The sequence below is a fragment of the Ambystoma mexicanum genome, chromosome 10 (genome assembly GCF_040938575.1).
Source record: "Ambystoma mexicanum isolate Mex_15411 chromosome 10, UKY_AmexF1_1, whole genome shotgun sequence".
In the NCBI taxonomy this organism is placed as follows: Eukaryota; Metazoa; Chordata; class Amphibia; order Caudata; family Ambystomatidae; genus Ambystoma; species Ambystoma mexicanum.
Window position 1 is genome coordinate 653,056,365 of NC_090932.1, and position 12,547 is coordinate 653,068,911.

Consider the following 12,547-nt stretch of genomic DNA (forward strand, 5'->3'; position numbering starts at 1 on the left):
AGGTAACTCCAAATGAACTAACTAGGTCAGCTCGGGGTCTCATATAAAGGCTAAACAGAATGAAGAGATTCTCGAATGAAGAGCTTGAAGCAGCCAAGAAGGCAAAAGATTGGTGTATGCATTCATTATGAATGTAAGGTACTTCCATTAAGTCTAATTTTAAATCAAACTTTAATCATGCAAGTAAGAGTGGCACACTGTTTGACACAACTAATAGTCATATATACAGCATCAAAATTGCTTGTTGCAGTGCATTGAAGATATGTTGGACCTCCCTATACTAGGGGTCACTGTGTTTTTTTCCAAAATAAATCAGCAAATGCTTTTTCTTTTCAGATGAAGTTTTACTGAAATTTAAAAATGGAAGGGCAAGGGGTAGGAATACTGTGTACGACACCTTTCCGGTCATCCTACGGGGGAATGGACCAACTAAGGTATGTACTTAGGATATCTGCCATACCATGTGGCATTGAAAACTGTGATTGTGCAAGGATAAGAGGCTATGTGTGTCTAAATCAAGGAAATGCCTTATTCCTGGCAACTCTTTTTTCTCGAAGATCTTAAAGCCTGGGGTCAGATATGATGGTGTCTTTCGTTTTAGGTGTGAGAGTTAATATTGCCCTGCTCTCACTGCGGCCTTGAAAACCATGTTTAAAGGTGTGACGTGGATCTCTGCCTCTTAATCTTGATATGGTTCTCAAGTGTACTGAGTACAAATGCTTGTGCTGCTCTACGCATCACTCCTATGAAAGAAAGAGAGCAGGACAAGGGGGTGAATCCCCATGCCAGAAAATTCAGTCCAGTCTTTGGATCATAGTTGCTGACAGAATGTGTAGATTCTCCTTTGTAGGTTCCAGGCTGTTATGACACTTGCGCTATCATGAATTGACTATTCCACCAATTGTTTACACATTGGAATCCTCAAATACCTCTCAAATCATCTCAAGAAAGGACTCAAGCACAAGTAGGAAGTGCACAAGTAATCATATTGTATTCCTCTGAATGTAATGGAAAAGGTTTATCAGTATCATTGAAAGTGACCCAAGTTTAGCCATGCTTAATGCCTCCCGCCTTCTGTTTAACTCCACCAAAGAGTTGCTGTGCAGCTAATCCTGTTACAACTATTGGCATCATTTGAAATACATATTGCTGTCCATGCAGATGGCCAAGTGCTTTCTGGATTGGGACCCTTCTGCAGTCTGTCTCCCCCCTCGGTCTCTCCCACTTTCTCTTGGCCTCCTATCGCTCCTATCGTGGTGTTGCCGCTTTGTTTGCCATCTATCGCGGTATTAAAACCCAATGGCTGAAAACATTTCTGACAGGGAAGCAACAAACAAAGAACTCTTCTTTTCCACTTCACTGCAAATCGAGGGACCCAGATATCAGGGGACACGTTTGTGCTACGAGGCATTTTCTACACAGGCTGTTGGACTGAAGAATTTACTTCCATCTGATATCAGATATATGGACGATCATCAGCGATTTAGGAAGGCGAAAAGCCTTGATTTTGTGTCCCGGTTATCAGGCGGGATCCATTTCATTCTATGTCTTGGGCCTAAAGTCAAAAGGCGCTGAACAAAAATCACTGATTTACAGAAGATAGGTCACCAGAGCTCAGTGGGCACACTTTTAGAACCCTTCTTTTACTGAAATCCGCAAATATTAAACAGCCAAACTCTCAGCTATTTGCTTTTGGAATGTTGCGAATGCAATGAAAATGTTCACTTTTGGTAGCATCTTTCTTAGAAGGAGCCTATGGTTGTCTATGTATTTCATTGGGAAAATCCATCCGCTGTGAACAATATCTGAGACCATATACACAAAATGTTCTCCAGGTTGCCTTTTTCCACTGGCAAATAGATTTTTAGGTAGAATTTGGAGAGCAGCATCTTCTGTGACAATTAAACTAATTCATTTGTATCATCTACAATACCTACGATGTGTTTGTTTTTTTTTATAACCAATTACACTTTATATTTTTTTGGTGAGTCGTTCAAGTGGAAACTATCGTGGTCAAGCTGTACATTGAAACGATTTTGCAGACCACAGTTTCTTACAGGAAATATTGTTTCTGGAATGCATTTATGTGTTCCTCCCTCTCGAGTGTGGGGCCCACAGTTAGAGCGGGTGCCACTCTGATCTTGGCAAAAAAGATGGTTTTCACAGGGCGCTGACTGCCAAACCATGTATCAACAAGTGTTTGCTCAAAGAGCTGTGAAAAGCAGCTGGACTGGGCCATCTTTGCCTGTTAACAGGCCTGGCTCCAGCAGGGGTGCCAAGTCCCCAGAGGCCACCCCTTTCCCCTCGCCCCCATAGAAAACAGGCCTTGAATGTGGTACTCGAGGGAGAGGGGGCGTTGGGATGTGGGGGAGGGGACATTTCGCTCCTAACCTGCAGCAGCAGTAATTGTGGAATTGTTGAGAGGCTTTATAGTCTTGACACACTGGTTATATTCATGAGGTGTTTCACTGTTGTGACTTTATACTTCCTCAGTTATGCCTAATAAGGTCCAATTATATTCTACATGCATCTCTACCGTGTGCCACACATACATTTGTATCTGGGTGCTCGAATAACATTTTTTAATCAAATGTTTTTGCACATTGGGACCGGCACTGGTGGATAGTAAATGAGTGGCCCTGAATTATGGGTTTGAGACAAAGGCTAGGGCGCAGAATGAAAGATAAGTGATTTGCCAAAAGTAGTTTACGGTAGGAGATTAAGAAGATGACCCTGAAAGAAAAATCAGCCATGAAATGGGAATGCTTTTAGGTGCCACCATTACAGTGGCAGAGGCAGGGGGCAGCCGCCCCCAACCCCCGGAACCTCCCTGGTGCCTAGTGTGTGCCCAGTGCACCCCCGAGCCTCCAGCTGCTGCCCTATTATCTGCCCCCCGCCCCTCCGACACCAAAAGCTGCCTCCGCTTCTGGTGGCTGCCACCTCCTGTTTGATCTGACTGGTCCAGTCGTTTCCTGGTACTCCTTGCCTTACTTTAAACTGCGAGAGCTGCTTGTGCAGCAATACATCTTATTCGGACGGTCGACCTGCTGAGAAAACAGATTTTCTGTTTTTATGATTGTTTGTACTATTAATATTTCGCTCGAGGCCAATAGTATTGTCATTCTGCGAACCGAGTCCATCCAGTGTGAAGAAAATACAACTTGAAGTAAGCCACAGTGCTTGTTATTTGCCGCGCCGCCGAAATTCAGTTTCACTGGTTGGATCATTTCGAGAGGTTATTCACACATAATTAAAAGCTGACCTTTTTATTTGAAAAGGAAGCGCACCATTTTTACTTCTCTGAAAGGTCTCTATTCAGCATTCTGTGTGCAGAGGGATCGCCAGGAATGTGGCTTGGGGAGCGCAAAGGCGCCTGGTGGAGAGAAGGAGCTGAACACATGCCCTCCAAGATCTCACGTGATTTATGATCTGTGCATTGTGAGCAGACACACATGACAAATGGACACACCAAGTGATGTCAGAAATAACTTGGCTAAGTGGTAGCTTTAAACGTTCATTCGCATTTTTCCCTTTAACCTCCTAGGAACCGCAAGCTGGCTCCAAACCCTCCAAATGGGCACAGGCCGCTTGGGCTCAAGATTGGGGGTCAGGAAATTAATGATTTGGCTTCTGGGAAGTTTCTGAAACAAGAAAGAAAAAAAAAGCCAACTGGGAATGAACATTGATCCCAACATGGCGGATAATAGGTCCCACAGTTCTTTGTGTTCATTTTGCACTGCATAGAGGTTTCATTTTGTTTACTGGACTACGAGATTTTTTGTTTTTGTATGGTATCAAGAAGTGCCAATTAATCTTTCTCCCATTGGTTCAATGCAGTGTCATTGCTTTCAACTGTAAAGTGAAATGGCTTAATTCAGGATTGTCTCACAAAAAAACACATTTAGAGGCCCACCGTATAGACGTGGGATTACTTGCTGGTTTACGGTTAGTGTATTACCTCTACAATTCCTAAAAGCAGAACATCTTCATCTAATGTGGGGTGTCTCTCCATAGGAGAGAAGTGGTCTACTACCTATCCAGCAGGGGGTAAGGGTAGAGTACTGTCCACAATTCTACAGTGATAAAAGCGATTAAAAAAAATCCTTTGGAAAAGGTGGACCAAGGTCTCAAACACTAGGGCCACATTTCTGTGAGGAACTGTTTTAGCGTGGGCCGCAAACCCTCCTGTCTTTATTCGACCTTCAAAGAAGTGTGTAGACCCTACGTTGTAGACCAATTGCTTAATTGAAAGACAAACACATATAAGCAAAAATAATCAAGAAGAATAATCATAAAATCCTCTTCTGTTGAGGCCAAAGACTTCGTATGGCAAGGTGTACTCAACAGTCCAACCCTAAAGTGATCTCTTGGTGGTGTTGGTATGGGCCACTGATGAGTTCAAAGTTCTGGAGCGATAATACACCTTAGTGAAAGTTCTTGGATTGTCCAACTCCAGGCCTGAGGGCCGGAAACATGTCAGATGTTCAGAATACCCCTCATTAGTATCTTTGAGATAAATATGCATACAATGATTCTAAATGTATGCACATTTTCTCTCAGGAATATTAATGAGGGATATACTGAAAACCTGTCTGGATTTTGGCCCTAGAGGCCCGGAGTTGGACAACCCTGGTAATTATTCTGCTTTTCAACCTTCATTTGATTATATTCCTGTCCCTTTGGAAAATAAATACATGGTTTGCATACATATTGGTATTCCTTTTCTCATACCACCAGTATGTTGCATTGACCAGATCGTAACGTGTATGTGTATACTTGCAATGACTATTATAGTGAGTCCTTTACGGCCAGACTTGTCACAGCTTCTGCATAGGTTTGTTTCAAGGAAGGTCAAGATGCACTCTAAGGGGAGGAGTGTTTAGAAACCAACCATGATACCATAGATAATGGTCAGGGTGTTAGTTTGCAAAACAGCTAGAACATTCTTTTGAGATTAGTATGTATGCTATTGAGTTATTTAGTGCAGGCTACCTAGAAAGCAGCAGAGAGCTGTACAAGTAGAGAAAGGTGTGCATACTAGAAGACAGGGGGTGATAAAGGAGGGTCATCATCAGTAACCTGTCATCAGTAGTCAGTGCAGTATTGCTTGACAGGTATCCTACCCAAACATTGAGGACCATTGCTGCAAATCACAAAACATTGCATTTTCTATAACGAATGTTAACACAGTTCAACGAAAATATAGATGGGGGTTTGGTGTGTGGTATTAATTGAGGTGGGTGGAGTTGCAGGGGGCTCCCTCTGCATTTATTTTCAATGAACTGTGTTAAAATGTGTTAACATTATTTAGATGGTTTATGATTTGCAGTGATTTTGTCAAAGTTGTCGTGTAGATTCTCAAGAAGGGCTTGGACTTCAATTTCTTTCTGAAGTGCAGGAGATAAGGAGCCAATTGGATGTTCACAAGTACATTTTTACAAGTGTGGAAGCATAGCAAGAACATGCTTGTTTTCTTGTCTTCTCCTTGTTGCACTTATTGGATTCCAATTTGGAGATATCTTGGCTCCTGGTCTTGACTTATGGTCTGTTTTGACCTCCTGAAATGAAGAGCATCTCTGCCAGGTAGAATGGTGTCTTGCTCATTACTGCTTTGTTGGTGATGCAGGCAGTCTTAAAGTTTGGCGGGTAACAAGTACTGTTCCTTGAGTGCAGTGAAGATGTGGATGAAATTCTTCTGTCATGTAATGATGTGGGCTCTGGCATGCTGGACAGCTTTCTACAGGGCCATTGTTGTGGTTAGAACAGCTGTGAGAAGAGTGATGCAACCATTTTGGTTGAAGAGCACTAGGGCTTGAATGACAGTTCCGAAGAGCTGGTACCTGGCTGTTTGCATCTTCTTTGTGATGTAGATTTTAAAATAGAAGTCACAGTCTATGGAGAAGATTCAGGAGTTTGTGCTGGGGGTGAGTTTAATTGATGCATTGATTAGACTTCTAGATAAATCTCTATCAACCAGTTCGGACAGGTGTGCTTATGTTGGCTGCCCTGGAGGCTGAATTCTGCCATTGTTGACCTGAGTTTCAGGTAGTCACCTGACATCTGGGTTTGAATGAAAGGAAGGCATTTTTAAAGCTTATATGAGGCTCTTCATGATAGAGACTGATATTATATCCTCCTCCTCCTTAGGGCTGCAAGGATGTTTGGGGCTATTCCAGGGTATGGTTCAGAAAGTACACCATATTGGGACTCAGTTAAGGATACCATCATGCCAGTTTCTGTATTGACTCCATGAAATTACAATACCAGTGTCACATTTTGTAGAGGTGTAGTCAAGTACCCATCAAAATCTCCTCCCCCATGTTGCCTATATGTGGGGAACCAGATCAGCGACATGTGCAGTTCCAGTAAGAATGCCAATACTGCAAAGAACCTTCAAGATGAGGTACCCATTGAGAAAACCCTATATAAATGCACAAAGAAATGGTGCCTGTCTGGTTGGAGTGCCAGAAGAAATGTTCATTTGAACATGGAAGGAGACTGATGACGTCACGCGAAGTAAGAACTGACACACCCAGAAAATTTGGACGAGGTGAAAGAACATAAACATTCTCTAAGATCTGAAGTGAAGATGGTAAAGATGAGCAACATTTCGGGCTGGAGATGAAGATGCTCTTGCTACAGAAACGTTGATGAATATGTAAATCAGTTTACACTTGTACAGATGCAGAAACGCAAGTAGGGAAAACTTATCATGAGGCTGGCTATGTAGTGAATTAGTTTTGCTGCGGTGATGTGCCAATGTATACATATAGGAATGTACAGAACCTGGATATTCCACAACGCACTTTAACAAGGCTCGAAATCGTGTTGTTGGAAGGGATTTCAGTGTGTTGCACAGTTGGAAATTACTGATGGCAAGGCACATTTCGAGAAAGGCTTGGCTGGCCCACCACCAAGAAGACGAGGCCACAGTGAGTTGGGTGCCTGTCAAAAAGGCCACAACGAACGTGAGAAAAGAACAAACTCCTGTTTGACGCAGAATGAAAAAACACTGACGGCTTGAAGAGTTCATCATTTAATAGAATTAAATGCAGCAAAGGTTCAAAAGAGTGTCAGACTGCAGGAGTGATGATAGATGTTGGGCTAATTGGTGGGGAGGCAAGACCACGCCAAACCACCATGCACCCGGAATGGTAGCCTGCGTGCTGCTAGTATGTGCAATATTCCAGAATGGTATAAGAGTGCCAAACCAATCATAGAGGGCCACGTAATTAAGAGCCCTATAGTTTGTGTAACCAATTAATCGTCATGTATTTAGTGATGATGATGATGACCATTTATTTGGGATGGGCTTAGTTGTCCACCTGATTTAAGATACCCAATCATAACCCCCGGCTATATAGAACGTATACTTAGACGTTCCCTGAAAGCCAACCACTGTTGCTCATACGTTTTTGTAGTTTGCCATGTAGTATGACGTCAACAATGACAAGTTTTTGTTATCAAAGAACTGTTTTTTCTGAAATGCGTTGTGATTGTGCTGTGCGATGTCACATGATGTCCGTTGTACTCCCTGTTTTAGATAATTGATAATAAAACAGAACGCAGTTTTGCCAACTTCCTGAGTCGTTTTGATTATTGATGTTTGAGTAACTTCTGCATTCCCATCCACCTCTGAGTTTTGCTACCTCTTCTTAAAGGACTCTAGGTCTATGAGATCAATTTCCTCCACAAAAATGAGACATCCATTCCAACAATGTCATGCCATTTTTCCCCAGTTGAGCTTCACAAGGATTCTCTGTAGCCATTAGGAAAGTGCATGCTAATTGTTCTGTGGGACATTAATATGTCAATTGTGTTAGTGCCATGCTAGTTTTGCCCTTTAAAAACATTGCATTACCAGTTTCTATATTGCCTTTTTTAGATTGCCTCAAGGTAATTAGCATGCCGTTTTCAACAATGCCATATTATTTTTACCCTGGTTAAGTTTCTGCTTAGCACTGCATTTTTACAATTCTTCTAGGAAATATCCATGGAAGTTTGCCATGCAAGTCTTGTCCCAGTTCAGCACATTGGAATGCCTTGTTCCATAATGTTCTGAGAAAACCACTCTGGCAATACCACTGAAGGAGTTTTATAAACTGCTGAATGCATTGCTGTGGTTGTTGCATGCTCTGTGTCCTGTTTGGCAATGTCCGACTGCTCCTTAGCACCAATCATAACGCAGATAGATTGATGTGGCACCATTCTAGGTTTGGTTTTGGGATTGTGTCTTGCATGCCCTTTGGGCAATTTTTATTGGGACTAGTAGGTGACTTTGGTTTGAGACATTAACAAAGTCAGAAAAAGGAAGGTCTCTCAGTGTAAGGTTTGATAAGTCTTATCAGAGTTTGCTAGTAGCCGTATTACGATATTAGAGGAAAGGTCTTCAGCTCAGCCATACACCATTCGTAGCTCGCTTTGGACCTCAAAGCACATCCAGATTATTATAAGTTATTGCCATCCCAAGTGCCTCTGGGTGGCATCTCTTTCATTTAAAAATATTTGATTAAACCAAGTGCAGTGGGTGGCACTAGGTACTCTTCATTGTTGTATAGTTGGTTGCTTGTAAGCTATATCAGGTCTGCATAGAAAGTACAGTATTCATTTCTTCAGTGATACCAAATAGACTGCGTTCAAGGCTGATTTTTCCCACATTTCCTGCTCTTTGGAGACGCTTATTCCCCCTTAGCATCTGGGGAGGATTGTATATCACTTTTATCAGTATTTGAGCTGGGATAGGAGCAGTGATATGGCAAGTTAAATATGACAGTGTGATTTCATTCATGGAATCTCTCTCCAAAGCATTTTCTGTCCATTATTGAAGGCTGTACAATGTTAATAGAAACTCAAAACAAAACACTCAAAAAGAGTTAATGGAGTTGACAGCGATGCTTGAATACATGTGTAAACATGCGGAAAAAAAAACACAACATTGCAATTTTCTTGGGGGCAGCATAGTGCTGATCTTATAAATACAATGTACTGACACCAGTGTGTTGCACACCGATTGTAACTTTGAGTGGTAGTCAGATGATATCAGAACTCCAAGAAACTGAGTAAAATGTGCACATCTTATGATTTTCACTAATAGTTAAATAAACTCCCCTAATCCAACTAGAGACAATACTCGCCAATTACGGCGTTGCCTTTCCATTCATTTGTCAAGGGGCACCTCTGTTCCTACCAAAAGGTCAATGAGAACTTTCCAAGTAGGATACATTGTAAATGATTGTTGATCATTTCTAAAGCAATAAAACGTGCCAGTTTCTCATAGAGCAACTCCAACAAACACATCTCATGTATGCCGATTGCTCGTGCTTGTATTTTCGATTCGCACAAAGAGAAAATGCAACGTAAATAGAGGGGTTTCAGCAATTCGGTCCAAGTAAAGGCTCTGTAATTCATCACACTGGTTACCCTATTACAAAGTTTATGTTTTCAATGCCAACTGCCATACACTGAAACTTTATTGACTTAGATTTGTTGTTGAGCAACAAATGGAAATGCCTAGAACACAGTCTCAATTATTGTAACTTGGTGAGCAAAAAATGTTGAGGGGATGCATAGTATGTGACTAGGTATGGCCAGTCTATCATACGCCAATTCCCTATCTCTTTCTGCAAAATTTCTGCACTCTCTTTCTCTCTGTCTCTTTCTGCCTCACTCAATGTCTCTGTCTGACTCTCTCTGTAATCGAGAGTCCCACTGTCAGGTATTTGTTTGTTAGAGCAACGCCATCTATGCGTGAGAACATCCAACCAGAGGAAAAGAACAGGGGGTGCTAGAAGCAGAATGAGATCTGCAGGCACAGAGGTTTGCCCAATGTCAGGACCAACCTGGTATTTGGAAACATTTCATTTGATAGCATCTATCCTGCAGGAACTTGCCTGACACTGAGGACCCATTGCCCACATGGAGGGAGTTGAAGGGGACTCCTTTAGGCACTAATAACTTTTGTACAGTTATTAGTGTTTGTGCATACTGCCACAAATGTTCAGGTTCAGCAGGACTAATAAGTGGGCAGCAGCCAAAATGAAACATTTCACTGGCGCTCACAGAACAAACAGATCATTTTAACTGTGTATGACCTTTTCCAAGAAGGAAGGATGTTTTGAGAGACAACATGGGGTGCATTTTCTCAAAATAAACTATTGAAAAAATGACATTACTTAACATTATAATGTATAATATTTTTACCAAGCCTTTATTTGACAAATTGGATAGATTAGGTGTCACCTACACAAATTATGCGGATGACACCCAGATCCTCATACTCCTTTTGGGCAATTTTGCTTCAGATACAGCCTTGGTAAATGAAATATACATTCTCATTCAGGCATGGATGGCAACCCATGGACTTTGCCTTAATGACGATAAAATTGCTCGGCTACTATTCTAAAAAAACTTGACACTGACTATGCTGCCTTCAACATTGATGGCAACATAATTACAGTTGCCAAATAAGTTAAGACGCTTGGCTTCTATCTGGATTCTACTTTAACTCTTAAAAAACAGGTAAACTCTCTGGCCTCTTCCATTGCCTGCACCTGTAAACTTATTAGAGCATGTAGACCCTTCCTGTCACAAGTTAGCTGCATTATTTTAGCCAGTGCTCTCATTTTATCTAAACTTGACTACTGTAACGCATTACACTTAGGAGCTAATGAATACATCATCAACAAAATACAGACACTGCAAAACAATGCTCCCAGAACGGCACTGAACCCCCCAACTAGAGAGCATGAATCGAATACTAGGAGAGACCATCACTGGCTGAAAATCAGTAATAGTATCCTCTTCAAAACTGTGTCTCTAACATTCAAATGTCTAAATAACGCAGCCCCATCTTACCTCAAGGACAGAAAAACATCCTCCCGCCCTTCCAGGGCAGTCAACTCCCACTGCCTCCAAATACTGAGATTCAGACTTAAAAAAACAGTAGGGAATAGTTTCCCAGTAAATGCTGCCCAGCAGTGGAACGCATTGCCACTTCAGCTCAGAATAGACCAGTCCCACTACAGTTTCAGATGAAAGACCCTTAACTGGCTATGATCTAACGACCACTATGACTTAATGATTGCATTAGTATAGAATTGGTGAGAGCTTTCCTGAATGTTTGCCCTACTGTACTGTATTATATGCACTGCATCCAGAATCTATTATTAATGTATGTATGTATATATGTATGTTTCCCACCTGTACCTGTCTATACCTGCAACCAAGCTTTTCAAGTATTCTTTGTACGCTGTGCGCCCAGTTACCTAAGGGTTTGGTGCACCCTACAAATTAATAAACAAACAAACTGTAAACTGACTCTTTTTAAACTGTACAATGTCTATTTTTAATAATCACCTCTTGTATATATTGTCGTCATGATATCGATGTTGAGCTTGGCTTACAGAGCAAAATCCATTATCAAATCCTAGAATAATCATTTAAAGTATTTTCTGATAAAAGGTTATAATTCCAAGACAAATAGTCTTTTTGGGAAGGTAATAATGACTGCAGATGTTTATATGCAGCAAGTTAATCTTTAACAAAGAGGGGTTGTATAGTTCAATCACTAAGTTCATAAGGTACGACATCCTTTTGCCGACACGCCTGCACATTTTTACTTACCACCTCCTACAATAAGATTGCTTTAAATAACGTTACCGGAATTTCGCAATGCAGGTTTTACTGAACCATTTCCTTATGAAGACTAGTCCATCAGCAGTTGTAACATGTTTGGTATACCAGCAACATTTAACCACTGTTGACGTAAAACAATCCTAAATTCAAAACAAACATAACTCTTCTCAGTTATAGAAGCTATGAACAGAGGATACCACGGTGGTTTGTGTTCTTCTACAAACAATGCACAAAGGCACGCTGACATACCCTGATTCAGGCATGTGTATGAATTGTGTAAAATGTAACCCAAGCTGGTGACATTAAGCCCTAGAGAGGTACACAATTCAACAATTCAGTGATCTCATTTACACAAAGGAACACTAACTTGCTTCACACATTACCTGGCTTTTAGCAGGCCTCTGGTTTTCCTTCACTGATAATTTTGCCCACCTCTTGGAATTGAGAATTACATTTGAAGCTGGGTTTAACCACGTGACTCTGCACTCAATTAACTTTTGATGGGGGAACTTAATGCCCCCGAAAGTGAATATACAGCAGATTTCATACAACTTTTTCCCCTTTAGAGAACATGATGCACCATCTTTTTCATCCAAATAATCTGTCCAGATTCTTGAAAAAACATTGATCTCTGAAGAAAAATTACATTCTAGGGTAAACAAATTAACAATGAAAAATGCCAATCTGTTGCAGAAATGTAAATATACTCATTCATTAAAACACCAAAATTGAAAAACTATTGGTGTTTTGTAAACAACATATTAATGGGTGATACAACCAAGTTAATGTGTTTTAAAAGAAATCCAAGAAGAACTGACCCACCATTTTACACTTATGCATCTTTTCAAATAAAGATTCACAATTTCCTGTGTGGTGAAACAGTGTTTTTTTAAATTTTCAAGACAATTTGTGA

General features: G+C 41.0%; 1 protein-coding gene across 2 annotated transcripts in view; it reads left to right on the plus strand.

Moving 5' to 3' along the window:
* PLOD2 (procollagen-lysine,2-oxoglutarate 5-dioxygenase 2) overlaps positions 1-12,547 on the plus strand; it is a 517,076-nt gene that overhangs the window by 341,866 nt on the left and 162,663 nt on the right. For both annotated transcript variants that reach the window (XM_069618251.1, XM_069618250.1), the window contains exon 7: positions 337-434. In XM_069618251.1, the coding sequence (XP_069474352.1) occupies positions 337-434 (98 nt within the window). The remainder of the gene's footprint in view (positions 1-336; positions 435-12,547) is intronic.